We start from the raw sequence: 16,399 nt of genomic DNA, 5'->3' as shown, positions 1-16,399 counted from the left end.
AACAAATGTCTATTTTTAGTAGCAAATAATTAAAAGCCACTACCATGACTGTAGATTCACCACTCAAAATGTGCAGCTCCATGAGATACACATGCATGCCAAATATATAAAGTGGCTATGTTCAATATTGAATAATTTTCTCCCTTTTTAAAGCATATTACTTCCCCTAAATCTGTATTTTTTACCATAGACCGTAAAGGATGACCTTGACCTTTTTCCACAATGTGGTTGTCAGAAACACAATGACACCTACTGCGCCGCTTTGATTTATTTAACAAAAATATATACGTGGACAGGTCAGATAACTATGTCCATTTAAAGCTTATTACTTCCCTTGACTTTGTTTTTTCGACCCTAGACCTTGAAGGATGATGTTCACCTTGAAATTTTACCACTCAAAATGTGCAGCTCCATGAGATACACATGCATGCCAAATATCAAGGTGCTATCTTCAATATTTAAAAAGTTATGGCCAATGTTAAGGTTTTAGCACGACGCCTACGGCGGACGACAAGCTGGCTATGACAATAGCTCTGGTTTTCTCGGAAAACAGCCTCGCTAAAAATGGGTGTGGCGTGTAGAACTCATTAAGGTGCATCTACATATGAAGTTTCAAGTTGTAGGTGGAAGCACTTTGATTTTAGAGCCTATGTTAAAGTTTTATATTAGAGGTCAGTGAACTTGACCTTTGACCTAGTGACCCAAAAATGGGTGTGGCATGTAGAACTCAGCAAGGTGCATCTACGTATGAAGTTTCAAAGTTGTAGGTGGAAGCACTTTGACTTTAGAGCCCATGTTAAAGTTTTATATCAGATGTCACAGTGACCTTGACCTTTGACCTAGTGACCCAAAAATGGGTGTGGCGTGTAGAACTCATCAAGGTGCATCTACATATGAAGTTTCAAAGTTGTAGGTGGAAGCACTTTGATTTTAGAGCCAATGTTAAGGTTTAAGCACGACGCCTACTGCGGACGGCTGACAACAGACAGCGAGTTGGCTATGACGATACCTCGGGTTTCTCCGTAAACAGCAGAGCTAATTATGTGGATAAAAATTCACAAACATTAGCCAGAGGAATTGAGTCAACAATGAACATGTTTGGAACAAGTTAAGTTCACCCACACAATCTTTCAACATCGATTTTACTGCTATATTGACATAAAATGGGTCTTAAAATGTCATTACGATAGACAAATCCTACTTGACATTAAGTCATGTACTACACCAAGTAAAATAAAGTACAAGAAAATGTCTGGGTTTTAACAAGAGGAAAGATATAATTGAAATATCAGTCACGATGTCATATCTGTTTACATAATTGACCATCTTCAGGGATTTCAATAGACTGATCCCAGTAAAGCACGAATATCGAAAAACCCACTAATCACCCCAGTGCAAACAACGCTGGTCCATTATATCAACCAATGATAGCTTCCTTTAAATAATAACGGTTGATACGGTGTGTGATTTTGAAAGGATTATAAATGGGTCAGGTTTATTTGTACCAGCAGATTAGTGGGTTTTTCAAAAACGTTTTTTCCGGGATACATATATTGGAGCAGAATCCTGCTTCATGATGCAAGCATTTTGCAATTGTGTCACTTTTGACTCCTGCAATGTATCTGCTTTGTATCATTTTGATGCAAATGTTTCTATGAAACTTAAACATTAACCCTTTGCATGCTGGGAAATTTGTCGTCTGTTAAAATGTCATCTGCTGAATTTCTAAAATAAGCATTTTCTTCGATTTTGTTCAAACAATACTATCAGAATAGCAAAGGCCTTTAAAATCCGGTTCCAGCGCTAAAAGAGTTAAACATATTTTATATTACACAAAAAGTCGTGTTTTTAAGTTTAGCAACATATATAAAAGTTAAACAAAGCAACATTTGAAGAGCAATCAACAAATATCCAAGAACATCATATCTAGACTTCAGTATTTTGACCCCTGAAAACTTCACTTGACCTCTGAAAATTCCAAGCACAGGGTCATTCAACACATGGTTTTGAAACCCTATTGAACTAATTGATCTTGTAACTTATGTCCACCCATACTACATAAGTCCTTGCTTCAGTCAGCAGTCTTGACAGCAATATGGTCAAAGCATAGGTGCCAGGGCCTCATCCCCCTGTATTTACCAAAAATTCTAGACTAATTCTAAAAACTAGTGACCTGAAAATCAATAGGGGTCATCTGCGAGTCATGATCAATGTACCTATGAAGTTTCATGATCCTAGGCATAAGCGTTCTTGAGTAATCATCCAGAAACCATTTTACTATTTCGGGTCACCATGACCTTGACCTTTGACCTAGTGACCTCAAAATCAATAGGGGTCATCTGCCAGTCATGATCAATGTACCTATGAAGTTTCATGACCGTAGGCATTAGCGTTCTTGAGTTATAATCTGGAAACCATTTTATTATTTCAGGTCACCGTCACCTTGACCTTTGATATAGTGACATGAAAATCAATAGGGGTCAACTGCGAGTCATGATCAATCTACCTATCAAGTTTCATGATCCTAGGCATAAGCGTTCTTGAGTTATCATCTGGAAACCATTTTACTATTTCGGGTCACTGTGACCTTGACCTTTGACCTAGGTACCTGAAAATCAATAGGGGTCATCTGCGAGTCATGATCAATGTACCTATGAAGTTTTATGATCCTAGGCATAAGCGTTCTTGAGTTATCATCTGGAAACCATTTTACTATTTCGGGTCACCGTGACCTTGACCTTTGACCTAGTGACCTGAAAATCAATAGGGGTCATCTGCCAGCCATTATCAATCTACCTACGAAGTTTCATGATCCTAGGCATAAGCGTTCTTGAGTTATCATCCGGAAACCATTTTACTATTTCGGGTCACTGTGACCTTGACCTTTGACCTAGTGACCTGAACATCAATAGGGGTCATCTGCGAGTCATGATCAATCTACCTATCAAGTTTCATGATCCTAGGCATAAGTGTTCTTGAGTTATCATCCGGAAACCATTTTACTAGTTCGGGTCACTGTGACCTTGACCTTTGACCTAGTAAACTGAACATCAATAGGGGTCATCTGCGAGTCATGATCAATCTACCTATCAAGTTTCATGATCCTAGGCCTAGGCGTTCTTGAGTTATCATCCGGAAACCATTTTACTAATTTGGATCACCGTGACCTTGACCTTTGACCTAGTGCCCTCAAAATCGATAGGGGTCATCTGCGAGTCATGATCAATGTACCTATGAAGTTTCATGATCCTAGGCCCAAGCGTTTATGAGTTATCATCCGAAAACCACCTTGTGGACGGACCGATAGACCGACCGAGATGTGCAAAGCAATATACCCCCTCTTCTTCGAAGGGGGGCATAATAACGAGTATTCATTAAATCGGAATATTAAAGATTTGATTTTATATTGAGTAAAAACACTTGGCATTAGCGACCTCAATCTAAATCATTCTTCATATTGAACATTTTGTTAAGGATATTTTTACAAGTGGTAGCCTGTATATATTCAAACACTGGCCATATTTGTCTAAGTCTAATCGGTGGTCTAAGAATGGGTTGGTTAAAATGGGCCCTGATCTGCAGTCATAGAAAGGTCACTAATACAGCAGCAAGTTGACGTTAGCATGTCAGTCACAGGTCATGTGCAAAAATGTACCATATATACTTACTTAAGTCAGCTGATGTCCCATCTGCTTTGAGTAGCTTTACAAAAAGTATATCATTATTACTGTCAAAGTGACGCTAAGAATAGCCAAACAGTACTTCAAGTCTATATAAAAGCCTTTAATATTTCAATTTATAGATACTCTGTTCTGTACTTTAATGAAATGCAAGTTGATGCTTAAAATAGCTTTGATGCTAAAAATATCTATCAAGGTCAAAGGTCAATAGCACTAACCACTCCCAGCATACACTGGTTCTCTCTGATGGCACCACAGCAACCCAGGAATCCCACCACCATGATGACCACCCCGACCGCGATGAAGATGTACGCTCCTGAAATAGAAGAAAGCTTGATTGATTATATATACGAAATGTTTCATTTTGTGTTTCATTTTGTCTTAAAGCCTTTATATAAATCTTAGCCTTAGAACTTACATGTCTATAAACAAGAGGGCCATGATGGCCCTGTATCGCTCCACTGCTGAAAAAAGGCTGAAACAAATATTCTCGGCATGTGCAAATACTTAAATATAGGCCCTATTTAAGCACATGTACACTTTTGTGACCCCCTGAGCTGGGTCAAATTTAACCCCAGGGGCAAAATTTGGGCAAACTTTGTAGAGGACTACTATATCTGACTACATACAAAATGTGGTAGCCCTAGGTCCTAGAGTTAAGGACAAGAATATTTTTAAAGTTTTCATAAAATAAGCAAGATATAAGCGTATATAATGTTGAATTTTGTGACCCGCAGATCAGGGTCAAATTTGACCTGAAGGGCATCATTTGAACAAGCTTGCTAGAGGACTATAAGATGTTACTGCATACTAAATTTGGTAGCCATCGTCCGAATGGTTTTTGACAAGAAGATTTTTTTTAATTTCACAAAATAGGCACTTCATAAGCGTTTATTCAATTTTGTGACCCCCCGGGGCAGGGCAAAGTTGACCCAAGAGGCATTATTTGAACAAATTTGGTAGAGGTCTATTAGATGTCACTACATACCAAATTTGGTAGCCCTAGGCCCAATGGTTATGGACAAGATTTTAAAAGTTTTCACAAAATAGGCCCCATATAAGTGTATGTTCAGTTTTGTGACCCCCCGGGCAGGGTCAAATTTGACCCAAGGGGCATAATTTGAACAAACTTGGTAAAGAACTATTAGATGTCACTACATACCAAATTTGGTAGCCCTATGCCATACGGTTATGGACAAGAAGTTTTTTAAGTTTTCACAAAAAAAGCCTTACATAAGCATATGTTCAATTTTGTGACCCTCGGGGCATGGTCAAATTTGACCCCAGGGGCATAATTTGAACAAATTTGGTAGAGGACTATTAGATGTCTCTACATACCAAATTTGATAGCCCTATGCCCAATGGTTATTGACGATTGTATATCGACAATGGAATAAAATATGTTTTTTTTTATTTGTAAGGCCCTCGCTCGTTAAAAAGTTTTGGGGCAAAATTATGTCACACAATTAATGTTTTTGTACCGGCCTGGGATCGACCAATATCTGTTATACCTTTCATGTATCAAATAATGTACAGGTAAACAAAATGTACCAAGTCAGTGTCACTTTTTACATAAAGATACATGAATAACACTCAGAGCTACAGATAAGCTGCGTATTTGCATAAATACGCAATAAAAAAACAGTGGATACGCAATTTTTTCAAAATCTAAGCGTACCGGTACGCAAAACAAATCGCCGATACCCAATTCGAGCCGCCGTCTATGCGTAATGAAAATTCCCGTTTTGGGTTGGCCGTATTGACTCGAGTCTTAATCGACAAGCGCTTGTTTTATATTGTAAGGTATTTCCCCAAGCATTTAGATGAAAACACGTGCGTAAAAAAATGGCGTCTCGAGGAAGACATAAACTTCCACACAAAATACAAAAAACCCGCATTGATTCCTTTTTGGTAGTTAATGAATTTGATGGCGAAAAAATTGCGAAGGGTATTGTAAATGACCTTATCAATTCGATTTTTTGTTTAGTGGACATTTGCGAAAGTATTGTAAATGAACTTGTTGATGGGGTTTTCAAAACGAAAGTATCAGCCCATTCCGGATCAAAAACAACTCGAAAAACATTCGATGAGTGGGTCGAAAAATTTCCTTGGCTGCAGATTGTTGAATCAGGAAGCACGTTTAAACTTATTTGTAAATTTTGCAAAGAGAAAAAAGACTCCATGAAATTGTCACGTGTTTGGGCATATGACGGATCCCCTAACATTCAGATATCTAGTGTCGTTAGGCATAATGATAGCATTGAGCACAGAAATGTTGTGAAGTCTGAAGTGAAGCTGGCAGCAATAGACTGCTCAAGTGTTTGTGGTGAGGCCGAGGAGCCTGAGATCAAAGTTTCACCTGAAGACACGAAATTGTTCAACACTGTCTATTTTGCAGCCAAATCAGAAATTCCATCAGACAAAATTAATGGACTGCTTCAGTTACAGGAATCAAATGGTGTTGACATTAAATATAAGAATCTCAGTTGGGATACCATTACTGAAATTCAAAAATCTATTGCACATGTTTTGAAGTCTGATGTTGTGAAAAACATTAAAAGCTCTGGTTTTTATGGATTAATGCTTGATGAAAGCACAGACATAACAGTTGAAAAGAGATTGTCAGTATGCATACGATATGTGATGAATGGCACACCAGTTACTCATTTTCTGTGCAATTTACCTATTGAAGATGGATGTGCTCACACAATTGTGAATTGTGTTGTTAATTGTCTTGAAGAATTGGACATTCCACCTGCATCATGCTCATCCCTGTCTACAGATGGTGCAGCAGTGATGATGGGAAAAAAAACAGGTGTTGGAGTTCAACTAAAAGCAAAGTACGCTCCTTTTTGCATTCAAACACATTGTGCTGCTCACAGGCTGAATTTAGCGTGTTATGATGCCATAAAAGAAGATGATTACATGAATAAGTTCAAAACAAAATTCAGTGCACTGTACGTGTTCATTAGTGGTTCCAGTTCTAGAACACAAACACTTAAAAATGCCCAAAAACTTTTAGATAAAGCTGAGCTTACAATAAAGGAGGTATTCTCTGTTCGATGGCTAGTCCTAAAAAATGCTGTGGAGGCTGTGTATGAGTCCTATGCTTCAGTTCTTGCTACACTGAGTCAGTGCACGGAAGACAAAAATGCTGTGGCTAAAGGCCTCTTCAAATATTTTAACTCGTACAAGGTAGCCCTCATTACAGCACTCGTTTTGGATGTACACACTTAACTTGCAATCCTATGCTGTAAACTGCAGGAGAAAAATTTTCTGTTGAGTCAACTTAGGCCATTAGTTGATGGCACCATTGCCAAACTAAAAGACATGAAAACTAACGATGGACACTTTTTGAAGGAAATGAAAACAAGAATAATTGTTCAAAATGGTGATGCATTGCTATGTGGGGAAAAGTTGTCATATTCTGCCAGTATGAACTCTGAAATAGAGAATGTCAGATTGAGCTACATTGATAGGCTCTTGAAAAATGTGAAAACTAGATTTAGAAAGTCTGAAACAGATGTATTTGATGACTTGACAAAAGTTTTTGAACCAATGACTGTGTTGAGCTTTAATGACTCTGATGAAGCACTTGAGCGCCTAGGAGCCTTCTATGGCACTGAGAAAACTGTCACCATTGAACATGGAAACCTGATTGAAGGGTTAAACCGAGAAGAAAAGCAAATACCACCGATGATAGATTTTGAGGAATTGAAACAAGAATGGCCCAGACTGAGAGGCATGATTTGTGGTGCATACTCAAAAGTTACAACTCAACATCTGTGCAAATGTATTATTCTGCTCCACAATGACATTCTGCCAAACTTTGCCAAACTTGCATCTGTGACTCTCTGCATTGAACTTACAAGTGTTGAATGTGAAAGGAGTTTTAGTACACAGAATAGGCTAAAAACCAAATACAGGTCCTCTCTGAGTGCAGAAAAGCTCAACACTTTGATCACTATCTGCATGATGGGACCAGACCCAGGCCTCATGGACATGACTCCTTGTATAAAGCACTGGCAGCAGAAAAAGCGTAGAAAAAGAAGGCTGTTCGCCGAATACAAACCCAGAGCCACTGCTAAGAAAGCTAAGAAAGTGTAAAAATAACTATGATTTACTGACTACAACTTGTAAATTATGTTAAATATTAGTTTTATTCAGTTAAGAACAGTTACTGTTGAAACAACACAAAGAATGTGATTTAACATTGCACAAGGAATGTGCTATTGTTTGTTAAATTGTTATAATGAGCAAATGACTGTTTTGTCACAGAAAAATGGAACAGCCTATACTTCAACTGAATACACAACTATATGTAGGTAAGTTTTTGAGAAGCTATATGAATGTTTTATTGCCATTACCCTATTAAATTGTTTGTTTTGGTACAAATACCCAATTATTTTTAATATGAGCGGGTATCATACTTTTGGATACCCAATCACATTTTCCATTACCCAATTCATTCTTATTTTGAAGGGTATTACCCTATTACCCTAAAAAGCTTATCTGTAGCTCTGATAACACTTAAATATTCAATAGTGACAGTAACACCAACAGTTAAAGGCCCATATGACCAGGGCTGGTATTCAAAAAGCTCCTAAGGCAAATCTTTACATAAGCTAGATTTAAGGGAAAAATTAAAATTCTCTATTGAAGTTCTAATGATTTCAGTTTTGTAATGCCAAAATACTGTTCTTCTATGCAAAATTTACTTAAATAAACCAATTAAATGAAAAAAGACACCAAAATGAAAGAGAAAAAGACTTTTAAGGAATTTTTAATTATTTAAGGAATTTTCTTAAGCTCCTAAAGCTTTATGAATACCAGCTTTATCTTTTTTGCTGATATCCAACCCAGACATCCTGCAAATATCTTGGGAGTAAATAAACTCTGCACCACTTGTAAGATGATAGTTATCAAGATACAAAAACATAATTGATATGAGTACATGATAACATAAAAATTTCCTGAGTGTGCATTCAAATCTTAAATGTTCATCACTGAAAAAAGCATCTCAATGAATGATGATCTTGAGGGTTTGCTTTATACTGTATATCAGGCATTTTCCACATGTAAATGAGGCAAAACAATTATTTGAATGTTTGCCAATACATGATGACGATGACTGATGTTTTAAGTGGAAGACTTAAATGCACAACCAAAATCATAACACCCACCCACCCACTCACACATACATGCACTACAACCTCTAAATTGTATTTGACCGCAAACTATGCATGACAGATTTCTAAACAAAGTACATGTAAGAATTTTAAAATGTACAGTGTACATTGTATGTTTAACTATGAGAGTTGAACCGCGACTTTATCATACAAATCCTAAAGCCGATTTCATAGGTATTACAACGGTAAACATTCAGGGGGTGAACTGTCCACTGACTTAAGGGAATGCTTACTTACATGACTGTACAAGATGAAAAATGTAACCCAAAATGTTCTTTAATTCAGGACATACCAATTTACAATTATAAAACTAATTTACTAAATGTTGTTATATATTGTTTGGTTTCAGAAAACAGTAAATACTTTTTTTTAAACTTATAACACTTGATTTAGACAAACCTACTGTCCGACAAACAAACCCAGAGTGACAACAGTAAACTATCTCAACAAACCCAGAGTGACAGCAGCAAACTGTCTCCTCCCTGAAGGCTATAAAAACATTTCATGCATGAATTGTTTGTATAGAATAACACTGCATCCACGAATTGTTTGTATAGAATAACACTGCATCTATGAATTGTTTGTATAGCATAACACTGCATGCATGAATTGTTTGTATAGAATAACACTGCATTTATGAATTGTTTGTATAGAATAACACTGTATCTATGAATTGTTTGTATAGAATAACACTGCACCTATGAATTGTTTGTATAGCATAACACTGCATCTATGAATTGTTTGTATAGCATAACACTGCATCCATGAATTGTTTGTATAGAATAACACTGCATCTATGAATTGTTTGTATAGAATAACACTGCATCTATGAATTGTTTGTATAGAATAACACTGCATCTATGAATTGTTTGTATAGAATAACACTGCATCTATGAATTGTTTGTATAGAATAACACTGCATCTATAAATTGTTTGTATAGAATAACACTGCATCTATGAATTGTTTGTATAGAATAACACTGCATTTATGAATTGTTTGTTTAGCATAACACTGCATCTATGAATTTTTTGTATAGCATAACACTGCATCCATGAGTTGTTTGTATAGAATAACACTGCATCTATTAATTGTTTGTATAGAATAACACTGCATCTATGAATTGTTTGTATAGAATAACACTGCATGTATGAATTGTTTGTATAGCATAACATTGCATCTATGAATTGTTTGTATAGAATAACACTGCATTTATGAATTGTTTGTATAGAATAACACTGCATCTATGTATTGTTTGTATAGAATAACACTGCATCTATGAATTGTTTGTATAGAATACCACTGCATCTATGAACTGTTTGTATAGCATAACACTGCATCCATGATTTGTTTGTATAGAATAACACTGCATCTATGAATTGTTTGTATAGCATAACACTGCATCTATGAATTGTTTGTATAGCATAACACTGCATCCATGAATTGTTTGTATAGAATAACACTGCATCTATGAATTGTTTATATAACCTTTGCCAATATACCGGTAATTAACCAGTAAAATAAAGTCAAGCATTGAATACATAACAGCTGGAACTAATTGATAATGTAAACTTCAACATCATGGATAGCTAAGGCTGAGTTCCAGACAGTTTTGTTAAGATAAGGAGTATTCCACTCATTACTTTTTTAGCTGATGAGTAAAATACAAAATCAAAGACTTTTGCGGGTGTATTTAAAATTCTCCTGCAAAAGTCTTTGATTTTGTATTTTATAAAAAATTAATACATGAACATGCAGAAAACATGTACTAATAATAACGAACATCTACTCTTGTTTACATAAACATGCATTTTGAAATGGCTGGTCAAATAATCCAAATTCGGGCACTATAATGGTCCAACTGATAATTGCACAAAGTGCACATGTCAATTTTTATGATGATTTTTTCACTCATCAAAAGTATAATTCATGCATTTTTGGAATTTTTCCATGAGTATTTTAGGCAAATACACATCTGACTTATCTGGGCCTCTGAGCTAAGGTAGAGTGCATGTGTTCTATTCTAAACAAGACTATTGTCAAGCATTATGGTCCCCTACCGGTAAAACTCCCCCATTGTCAGATTATTATTTTTTATTTGTTGCCATAGCAACCAGAATTTTTGACGTAGGAACAAAATGAAATGGCGTGCATAATCTACATATTGCCATCTATCCATGTTTCAAGTTTCATGAAAAAATATTAAGAACTTTTAACGTTATCGCAGGATCCAAAAAAGTGTGACAGACTGACTGACGAACACACAGAGCGCAAACCATTAGTCCCCTCCGGTTTCACCGGTAGGGGACAATAACAAGCAATTTAATGATTTATAGATGTTTCACAGACACAGATTCCCTGACATGACTAACAGACTAGGGCCACGTTGCTAACAATAAATGTAATAATGCATCATGAGTTTATTTTTTTGTGCATTATTTATTAAACCCTTTACCACTTAGATACATATTTTGACGCATTTATAGTCCCATAGAAAGTTACATTAAATTAAAAACCTTTCTAACTAAATTCAAATTTTTAAATTTCCATCTCCAACCCTTAGTTACTGATGAGCAGCAAACAGCATAAAACCTGAATAGACTGCAAGTTACTCGCAGGCTGTTCTGGTTTTATGCTGGTTGCAAAAGCCATTTTCACTTTGCTTCTTATGGGGGAAAGGGTTAAATACTTTTTTTATGCAAATAGTTAGACATTAACCTTTTAGTAACCGTAATGTTTTAACTAGTGACACAGATGTTGTGTTAGACGCCCCGCCCCAACACAGTTATCATTAGTGGCAGGTTATTTGAAACTGCAAGATAAATGATCAAGTTACAGTCTGGAAAATACATTCAGTACATGTACAAATGTATGTAAGACAGATTGGACAAGTCAAGCAGCTTTGCTAAATGCTAAATCTTTTGTGGGGCATTTAAAACCTCAACTTGGTAAGATTTATCCATCAAAGACCAACATGAATGAAATTAACATGCTCCTGACATACATGTACAAGCAAATTAATGTATATTATATTTACTTGTGTGCTTTTCATGAGGCAATAAACCCTTTGCAATTTTCGTAATAGCCACCAAATAGACAGACATCAGCATGAAAATCCCTTTTACCAGCCTTATATAATAATACCCTGCCTCTTTTTATGCCCCTGTTTTTCAGAAGGGGGGGGGGGGGGGGGTACAGCTATGCCCTTGTTGGGTCCAAGATTTCTTTAATGATGTTTAATGATGTATTTTATTGATGTGAATGTGCATGTAGGTCATGGATTATTGACAGAATATTCACAGGGTGATATAAGCTATGTATACACCCTACAAAGTTTGATATTTTAAGATAAAAAGACTGTAATATTATTATATGTGCAGCGTATTATTAAAAACTAGTCATTCAACCAGCTAATGATCTGTGGCTTATGGAATTTGGACTTGATTAATTCTTACCTGTAATAACAGGTTTATGAAACTGGAACCTGAAAACTACCTCAGTTTGTTGGCAGTTACATTTATGATATTTCCACCCCTCTATAACTATAAACATCTCATCATCATTGCCAACACATACCTCTATCTTATAGCAAATCGCTCAACTGTTGATTACGTCTATCTGCATCATTAGCCATTTCCCGCTCAGATTCAAAGTAAAAATGGCTATATGCAACACCAACCAGCATAAAAACAGAACAGCCTGTGACTTACTCGCAGTCTGTTCAGGTTATAAGCTGTCTGCTGCTCATGAATATCTTAAGAGTTTGAAATGAAGCCTTTAAAACTTGAATTTATTAAGAAAGCAGGAGTGTCAATTGGCCAAAATCTAAAATCCTGAAAATAAGCCTAGCATGTGGGGGCCAGTGCCAAAAGAGGGTTAATAATTCATTTAATTATGTTAACTGTGTTAACAATATGTCAAATTAAATAATTTATGTTTAAAATGACATTTTGTGAAAAAAATCTCTAAATACCAGAACAAAAATTCTCTAATTTATATCAACATCAAAAGCAGTTTTTGAGGGCCTAAATCCTGAATTCAGGAATAATCCTGAACTTTGACACCCCTGGAAAGGTCTTTGATTTAATTTGATTTTCTAAGGGATTACAAACGTGTCAAATAGGGTATGTTAGCAGAAAAGGGATAAGACCAATCTGCGGCTAACAGAGAGCTCTTCCCTGTGTAGAAGGATTGATTTGTTGTTATGAAACAGACTAAATGTATTACCAGTAATCTTGGTCAGCAAATTTTATTATAACTTAACATCTATGATGCACATGTCACATAATAATAATATTGTAAACCATAATGAACTTAAGCTGTGATCTGCAACGCAAATGTACCATCTATCCCAAAAGTGTTGCCACTTCTACCTATTTTTGCCTTTATTTTGGTTTTTGAGAGAAGTGACTTTTGCCTACATTTTGATCCTTAACTCATTAAGTGCTGGAACCGAATTTTGAAGGCCTTTGCAAACAACGTGGCGTCTCATCAGGATCCAAACTGCTTGCTATTCTAATAGTATTCTTTGAAAAGAAGAGGGCCTGAAAGGCCCGAAGTCGCTCACCTGAGATAACAAGATATTATTGGGAGAATTCTTCTGACCAAGTTTTATGAAGACCGCCCCTTGGAAGCCATGTTTTTCAAGCAAACATAATTATTTTCGAACTCATCCAAGATATTATTGAGACCAATTTTCTGACCAAATTTCATGAAGATTGAACAATAAATGTGGCCTTTAGAGTGTTAACAAGGTTTAACTATAGCCATATAAGGGAAAATTATCGGCCCCGCTCCCTGGCGGCAATGTTTTTCAACCAACCAGCATCATTTTTTAACTCTTCCAAGATATTATTGGGATGAATCTTCTGACCAAGTTTCATGAAGATTGGACACTAAATGTGGCCTCTAGAGTGTTAACAAGATTTTACTATGGCCATATATAGCCATATAAGGAAAAATGCCCCGCCCCTTGACAGCCATATTTTTCAAGCAAAGGTAACCATTTTCAAACTCATCCAAGATATCATTTGGACAATCTTCTGACCAAGTCTCATGAAGATCGGAAAATAAATGTGGCCTCTAGAGTGTTAACAAGGTTTTACTATAGCCATATAAGGAACAAGAGCAGTCAGAGGACAGCGCGCTCGACTATTCGAGTGCTTGACAGTATAACGTAAGCCATCATGGGGAAATTGTTCATATTCAATAATTTATTAGACGATCTTTCAAAAATAAAAAAAGGAACAAAATAAAAATTGTTTGGGAGGGGGGGGCGGGGGGGTTGAGAGGGGGTACAATGTGAGGTGTGGTCATTTATTAGACGATCTTTCAATAAATAAAAAAAAGGTAAAAAAAAATATTTTTTTTTTTTTTTGGGGGGGGGGGGTATAATGTGGGGTGTTGTAATTTATTAGATGGTATTTAAAAAAAAATGAGGGGGGGGGGTGAGAGGGGGTATAATGTGGGGTGTGGTAATTTATGAGACGATGTTTTTAAAAAAAAACAAGATGTGTTTGTGAAACACAATGTCCCCCTATATGACGTTTGACTCTTAAGGATGACCTTGACCTTGTGAGGGATGACCTTGACCTTTCACCACTCAAAATGTGCAGCTCTATGAGATACACATGCATGCCAAATATCAAGTTGCTATCTTCAATATTGCAAAAGTATTCATAAAATAAGCGATTTGGGCCACATATATTTGACCTCTGACCTTGAAGGATGACCTTGACCTTTCACCACTCAAAATGTGCAGCTCCATGAGATGCACATGCATGCCAAATATCAAGTTGCTATCTTCAATATTGCAAAAGTATTTATAAAATAAGCGATTTGGGCCACATATATTTGACCTCTGACCTTGAAGGATGACCTTGACCTTGACCTTTCACCACTCAAAATGTGCAGCTCCATGAGATACACATGCATGCCAAATATCAAGTTGCTATCTTCAATATTGCAAAAGTATTCATAAAATGAGCGATTTTGGCCACATATATTTGACCTCTGACCTTGAAGGATGACCTTGACCTTGACCTTTCACCACTCAAAATGTGCAGCTTCATGAGATGCACATGCATGCCAAATATGAAGTTGCTATCTTCAATATAGCAAAAGTTATTGCAAAATGTTAAAGTTGGCGCAAACAGACCAACAGACCAACGGACCAACAGGGCAAAAACAATATGTCCCCCACTACTATAGTGGGGGACATAAAAAAATAAGTGTTGCTTTGTCAAAGTAATAATAAAATGTGATCATCAATAAAGAAGTTATGGCAATTTAAGCAAAATGTTCAATTATCTTAGTGTAAAAGGGGTCATAATTATGTCAAAATGCTTGATACAGTGTTCTGCTATTGTTTATAGGTTGGGGTCATGTTGGTTAACAAGTATGAAACATATAAAAGCAATATGTCAAAGGATATAGGAAATATTTGGGGTAGTACGCAAACTTTAACATAGATTTATCAATAATATGCATATTCAAGTATAAAAGGGGCAATAATTATGACAAAATGCTTGATAGAGTTGTCTGCTCTTGTTTATAGGTTGGGGTGATGTTGGTAAACAAGTATGCAAAATATGAAAGCAATATGTCAAGGGACAATGAAAATAAATGGGGTAGTAAGAAAACTTTAACATTTGCTGCATATTCTAAGTGGAAAAGGGGCCATAATTATGACAAAATGCTTGATAGAGTTGTCTGCTCTTGTTTATAGGTTGGGGTAATGTTGGTAAACAAGTATGCTAAATATGAAAGCAATATGTCAAGGGACAAAGAAAATATTTGGGTAGTACAAAAACTTTAACATTTGACCCTAACGCAGATGCTCACGCCAACGCCGGGGTGAGTAGGATAGCTCCTCTATATATATTTCATATATAATAGTCGAGCTAAATATGCCCTGCTCCCTGGCGGCCATGTTTTTCAACCAACCGGCATCATTTTCGAACTCTTCGAAGATATTATTGGGATGAATCTTCTGACCAAGTTTCATGAAGATTGGACAATAAATGTGACCTCCAGAGTGTTAACAAGATTTTACTATAGCCATATATAGCCATATAAGGAAAAATGCCCCGCCCCCTGGCGGCCATGTTTTTCAACCAACCAGCATCATTTTCATACTCGTCCAAGATATTATTTGGATGAATCTTCTGACCAAGTTTCATGAAGATCGGACAATAAATTTGGCCTCTAGAGTGTTAAGAAGATTTTGCTATAGCCATATATAGCCATATAAGGAATAATGCCCCGCCCCTTGGCAGCCATGTTTTTCAAGCAAACGTAACCATTTTCGAACTCAACCGTCATATCCAGAAAACACATGTTCTGACCAAATTTTATGAAAATTGGACCAAAAATGTGACTTCTAGAGTGTTCACATGTTTCCACTATATACATATAGAGAAAACTGCCCTGCCCCCTGGCCGCCATGTTTTTTCACCGATCTGGACCATTTTCTCACTCGTCTGAGATATCAATGAAAGCAATGTTTCCACCAAGTTTCATGATGATTGGGC

At 36.3% G+C, this 16,399-nt stretch overlaps 1 protein-coding gene across 1 annotated transcript in view; it reads right to left on the bottom strand.

Moving 5' to 3' along the window:
- LOC127879043 (CD9 antigen-like) overlaps nucleotides 1-16,399 on the bottom strand; it is a 53,352-nt gene that overhangs the window by 22,747 nt on the left and 14,206 nt on the right. The window contains exon 3 of the mRNA XM_052425635.1: nucleotides 3,899-3,996. Coding sequence (XP_052281595.1) covers nucleotides 3,899-3,996 — 98 coding nt within the window. The remainder of the gene's footprint in view (nucleotides 1-3,898; nucleotides 3,997-16,399) is intronic.

This window comes from Dreissena polymorpha, chromosome 4 (genome assembly GCF_020536995.1).
Source record: "Dreissena polymorpha isolate Duluth1 chromosome 4, UMN_Dpol_1.0, whole genome shotgun sequence".
Lineage (NCBI taxonomy): Eukaryota > Metazoa > Mollusca > Bivalvia > Myida > Dreissenidae > Dreissena > Dreissena polymorpha.
The sequence above is the reverse complement of the archived record's forward strand: the minus strand, read 5'-3'. Positions and strand labels throughout refer to the sequence as shown.